A 5808-nucleotide genomic window follows, 5' to 3' on the forward strand; every position below is an offset into this window, starting at 1 on the left:
CTTTTCAATTCCTCCCTAACTATATATCCAGGAGTACATCTCTTCACCCCTAGTATCCATCTCAAATATTTTTCTTCTAAAGCTTCTATTTCTTTCCATTCCTTATAACCTCATATCTCCACTCCATACAAAAGTATTCCTTTCACAATACTGTCAAACAGCTTCAGTCTCCATCTTACGCGTCCCCCTTGAACTTTCTCTCCCCGTAACTCCACACCCATCCCATAGCCACCCTCGCTTTTCTAATTCTATCTCTCACGTGTTCCATTTCCCCTCCGTATCTTGACACCCAATATCCTAGATATTTATATTCCTTTACCTCCTCTAGTCTTTCCTTTCCCCACCACCAGTACCTTTCTTTCTCCCTTCCCCCTTTCTTTCTAAACACCATAACTTTCGACTTTTCAGGGCTCAGCTCTAGTTTCTTCTCTTTTAAATACCTTTGTATCCCTCTTATCATCGCCCTTAAGCCTACTTCTTCCTCCGCCACTACCACAATGTCGTCGGCATATTCTAGCGACCACACCTTATCGCCTCCCACTCTTATTCCTCCTATTCCTTTTCTTAATTCCTCCTCTAAATCCGCGATATATATATTAAAAAGAGTTGGACTCAAGGGACACCCCTGTCTTACCCCTTTTTTTACCCAAAATTCCTTTGAGACTTCCCCCCTATCCTTACCACGCATCTTGTCTCCTCATATATTTCTTTTACTCTTTCTATCAGTACATCACTGATACCCCTTCTCCTCGTCATTTCCCATAATACCTTCCTATCTATTTTATCAAACGCTCCTTTTAGGTCCATAAAAAATGCCCACACCTTCTTCTTCTCCTTTAGTCTTCTTCCTACTAGGTGTTTTAAGATTTTTATGTTTTCTATTGTTCCTCTTCCTTTTCTAAATCCTGCCTGCGTTCTGCCCCATCCTCCTTTCTCGTCTAGCTCTTTCACCAACTTTTTATTTAGAATGTTCGCATATATCTTATACGCAGTGCTTGTAAGCGTGACACCCCTGTAATTCCCTACCACATTTTTATCCCCTTTTTTCGGAACTACCACTCCTATTCTCCATTTTTCTGGGAATCCCTCTCCTTCCCAAATCTTTCTATAAATTTCCTCTAACTTTACCCTTACTTTACCTCCCCCCATCATCCATGCTTCATTTCTTATCCCATCAATCCCTGCCGCCTTACCCTTCTTTAATCTTTTTATTTCTAATCTTATTTCCTCTCGACTTATCCCTTCGTCTTTTCTAACTTCATTCAGTCTTTCTCCTTTTTCTACCGTTTTCTCGTCAACTCCCTCTAATGCTGTCTTAAAATACTCTACCCACTCCGTCCTTTTAATTTCCTTACTTATTCCCTCCTTTTTCTTCCTTCTCCTATTTATAAATTCCCATGCCTGTGCTTCTGTTGTTATCTTTTCTATCTCTCTCTCCTCAAGCTTCTTATGCTCTACTTCTTTCTTTTCACATATATCTCTATATTCCCTTCTCTTTTTCACAAACTCCTCATATCCCGTCTTCCTTCTCCTATATCTTCTCCCCGCCCTATTAACCTCTCTCTTTTTCTCCCTACACTCTCTATCCCACCATGGTACCCATCCTACCTCTTTCCTTCCCCCTCTCCTCTTCATTTTAGGTGCTCTTTTCATTACTTCTTCCATTTCTTCCCATCGTCCTTCCCCCTCTCCTTTTTCCCACTCTACGTCCTCTATATTTTTCCTAAATATTTCTATGCCCTCCTCTGACCAATCCTGTATCATCTCTGCCTCGCTCTCTTTTTCCTTCTCCTGCCTTGTATATTCCTTTCCTAACTCTATCATTATTGGCTGGTGATCTGATTCTGCCCTGCACCCTATTTCAAAACATCTAATTTTCTCTTCTGCCTCCAAATTTACAATTCCATAATCTATCACTGATTTCCCTCCCGCTTTTTCAAACGTCCACTCTCCTTCTTCATCCCCTTTTTTCCACCCATTCAGTATCAACCAACCTCTTTCTCCCACTACCTTCACCAGCTCACACCCTTGTTTATTTAACACTCCATCTTTCGACCTCCGTTCTTTGCCATTTTCTCCTTTTTCTTCGCCATTTTGGTCACAAAAACCCCCTTCCTTACCAATTCTTGCATTAAAGTCTCCTACTATTATCATATTTTCTTCTTCCCTCTCTCCTATCATCTCTTTTAATCTATCTAATTCTTCCTTACTTCCCTCTTTGTTATATAATGTAACAATTCTCCACCTCTCCTCATCTACAACAACCTCTCTCTGCTGTATCCCTTCTACTTCCTCTTCACTTCTACTTCTTTCCTCTATTTCCTTCCTTATCCCCGTTATTATCCCTCCCATCGCTCTCCCTCTTTTCTTTTCCCTCCTCGCTGGCTGACATTTCCATCTCCACCCATCTGGCATTTTTTCTTTTATCTTCCCCCACCCAGCTTCTTCCACCCATGTCTCACTCAAACCAATCACATCGAAATCTTTCAGAAAATCCCAAAAATCCTCGTCTTTTCTCTTTAATCCTGCGATGTTCCAGAATACCCCTTTTATACTTCGTTTCTCTCCCTCTTCCGTTGCTTTTCCCTTCTGTTTCCCCCCCTTTCTCTTTTTAACCCAATTGTGAGCACGCTTGCTTAAAAAATCTTTTCATTCATACACTTGCGCTCTTCACTCCACACATATTCTTTACCATTCATCCACGCTTTCCCAAAGCCCACTTTTACTCGCCTACCTCTCTCTTTCTCTCTCTTCGCCCAAAATCTAATCTCCTTCTGTCTTTCTCTTTCATCCTTCGTTAGATCATCGTCTACATATATTTTCGTACCTGTCAATTTATTTCTCCTAATCATGATCTCCTTTTTATCATCCAAACTATTAAGTTTCACAAGCAGCACACTCTCATTCGTTCTATCATTCATTCTATCATTCATTCTATTCCCTATCTTGTAAACTTCTCTTATTTTAATTTCTTTATCTAACCCCCCTAATTTTTTCAAAACCCCTACAGCAGCATCTTTCATATTTCCCCCCTCTACCTCTACACCCCGCATAACTACATTTAGTCTTCTATCTCTTCTTTCTTGATCATCTCTTCTTTTTTCTATTTCTTCCACTCTTTTCTTCAAATCTGCATTTTCTTCTTTCAACTTCTCCATCTTTTCCCTTTCCTCCTCCTTAAATTTCTCAAATTCTGTTTTTATTTGCTTCATCTCTTCTTTTAATTCTCTTCTTATCATCTTCATCATATCATCCTTATGCCGCTGCAGTTGTCTCTCCATCATTTTTTCTATCTCCTCTAAATTCGCCATTTTCTTCTCCTCTGAATCTCCCTGCTGTTCTGGCGATTTTCCTGCCTTTCCTTCCTTCTTTCGTTTCGCGGCTTGCTGTTCGTCTTCACTTTCTTCCGACTCACGCGCTCTGCCCCTTCTCGAGAACCACGAGCTTGGAATGCTCACTACACTACTATCCCTCCTTTCCCTTCCTAGCAGCTCCGCTTTCGTGGGCCTTCCTCTCTTCCCCGCTCCCTTCTCTCCACTCGTATTTCGCCTCTGACGTTCACCGCCGTTGCCTTCCTTCGATCTTGTTCCCCACTCCTCCCCTGACTGTACCCACCTTTCCGCTCGGCTACTTCTAGACTCTTCCGTTGCTAGGCAGGTTCCTTCTCTCTCTTTCTCCAAACTCTCGCTCATTCCCCCCTCCCGAGACGCGCTCGCGCTTCGTGACGTTCTGCTTTCCTTCCGTCACTTCCCTTTTCTTCGCACTTGCGCACCACGGTTTTTCTGCCACGTGCGCCGGGCCTAATTACTTTTTCCCTTCCGACTTATGCAAGGCTCACCCACTGCACTCCTGTCCCCTAATGACCACTCCTTATCTTATGCACCCAATACAGGCTTTCAGGCTACCTGGACCACGATGCTCTCGGTTGAAGACCTATGCCAGTTGTAGGTTATGTTCCCCTTGTTCCGTCTACTTTAACCACCATTAGCCCGTTTCCTGATGAAGCGAGCTACTTTTTTGCCTAGCTCTCGATTTAACGACTCTCGTCCCTATAACAAAAACTCCCCGCAGGGCAATTCCTTAACAGCTACGAAATCTTTAATTTCCTCACGAAGTGCGCAAAATATGTCTTCTCTGTAACTCACCTCGACCGGAAGTCCTTTTTGATTTGTACTAGATAATGCAAATTATCTAGTACAATTAATACAATCTTTTGTTCTATTGTATATGGTAAAAAATAGACGTTATTTTTTAATTCTTTTGTTAATAATTTTTTAACAAATGGCGATCTAAAACCTGTTGGAGGTTATTCAGGGTCATGACATTGATAACATACTACTGTGATCAAAAAGTAAGGTGAATTTTTAATTTAAACTTCCCGCGCTAATCGATTCGAGCAAACTTTTTTATTTTTATGTTGGTACTACTGTTAGTGACGTCTGTGACAAATTTCATGTCAATGTCATCATTAGTCATATAGTTACGCTTGTGTTTTCTAAACGACTAAAAGTGATTTTGGCGATTTTTACAATGTCTGATTTTGCTGAGCAAAGAAGTGCCATTAAATTTTGTTTGCGGAATGAAATTTCGGCTGCGGAAACGTTCAGAATGTTGCAGAGGGCCTTCGGAGAATCGACTATGTCGCAGAAAAATGTTTATAAGTGGTACAAAGACTTCAAAGAAGGCAGAGAACGTACTGATGACTTGGAACGCCCCGGACGACTATCAACGTCAATTGATGAGCAACACGTGAAGAAAATCAAGGAATTGGTGCTCGAAAATCGTCGATTGACAATTAGAGACCTTGTCGATATGGTTGGCATTTCATTTGGTTCAGTTCAAACAATTTTGAAGGATCACTTGGGCCTTAGAAAAGTAAAATCTCGTTTGGTGCCAAAAACACTCAATTTCTTCGAAAAAGAGCGTCGCGTTAAAGTTTGTAAAGAGATGATTTGTGACTATCAGGACGTCTACGAACGCATTATTACGGGAGATGAGACTTGGATCTATGCTTATGATCCGGTCCGCCAAAGTCGCTCAAAAATCAAGGTTATGCTGACAGTTTTCTTCGACTATCGTGGTGTTGTGCATTATGAGTTCCTTCCGCCGGGCCAAACTGTCAACAAGAAATATTATTTGAGTGTTATGCGTCGTTTGCGTGAAGCTATTCGCAAGAAGAGGCCGGATTTATGGAAAGACAATTCCTGGTTTTTGCATCACGATAATGCGCCGTCTCACACGGCATTGATTCTTCGTGAGTTTTTCGCCAAAAATTCCACTCATATCGTTCCGCAACCGCCTTATTCACCTGACTTAGCTCCGTGTGACTTTTGGCTATTTCCCAAACTCAAAAGACCGCTCCGGGGACACCGCTTTGAATCTATTGAAGAGATTCAACGTGAATCGCTGCGCGCTTTGAAGGCTATACCGGGAAACGACTTTTTGGCATGCTTCGAGGCATGGAAAAAACGTTGGCATAAGTGCATTGTATCGGAGGGGGATTACTTTGAAGGGGATCAAATTGATTTGGATGAATAAATAAAGATTTTTTATTTTATAACAAAATTCACCTTACTTTTTGATCACAGTAGTATGTCAAGGTCAAAATTATCGGCCAGATTTAACCTTTTTGCAATAATTACTATACGAGTATATGTATACAGGATATAACAGAGCGACCGTATCAGGCTAATCTCTTGAAAAATATGCATTTTTTTGAAAAATGTTTTAGACAAAAGTTTTTCGATTTTAAGGGGGACATAATATGGTATATCATTGGTTAGATTTTAGATGGAGTTATCAAGATTA

General features: G+C 41.1%; 1 protein-coding gene across 1 annotated transcript; it reads right to left on the minus strand.

Moving 5' to 3' along the window:
• Positions 1-175: 175 nt before the first annotated feature.
• Positions 176-3692, minus strand: LOC108749206. Its single transcript, XM_018487767.1, has 4 exons — positions 3208-3692; positions 2693-2874; positions 741-2525; positions 176-576 (listed from the first exon to the last, which is right to left on the minus strand). Exons 1-4 carry the CDS (start codon positions 3690-3692, stop codon positions 176-178), a joined length of 2853 nt encoding a protein of 950 aa, XP_018343269.1.
• Between the last annotated feature and the right edge of the window lie 2116 nt (positions 3693-5808).

Source organism: Trachymyrmex septentrionalis, unplaced genomic scaffold (genome assembly GCF_001594115.1).
Source record: "Trachymyrmex septentrionalis isolate Tsep2-gDNA-1 unplaced genomic scaffold, Tsep1.0 scaffold275, whole genome shotgun sequence".
Taxonomy (NCBI): domain Eukaryota; kingdom Metazoa; phylum Arthropoda; class Insecta; order Hymenoptera; family Formicidae; genus Trachymyrmex; species Trachymyrmex septentrionalis.

Excerpts from the sequence above, each read along its gene's own strand:
- LOC108749206 (XM_018487767.1), bottom strand. The coding sequence starts at position 3,692 with ATGAGCGAGAGTTTGGAGAAAGAGAGAGAAGGAACCTGCCTAGCAACG. Across the intron at positions 2,875-3,207 it reads GAATTAAAAGAAGAGATGAA|TTTGGATGATAAAAAGGAGA; the intron begins GCAAATAAAAAC and ends GAAACTTAATAG. Across the intron at positions 577-740 it reads GGAAATGACGAGGAGAAGGG|AGGAGGAATTAAGAAAAGGA; the intron begins GTATCAGTGATG and ends TCGCGGATTTAG.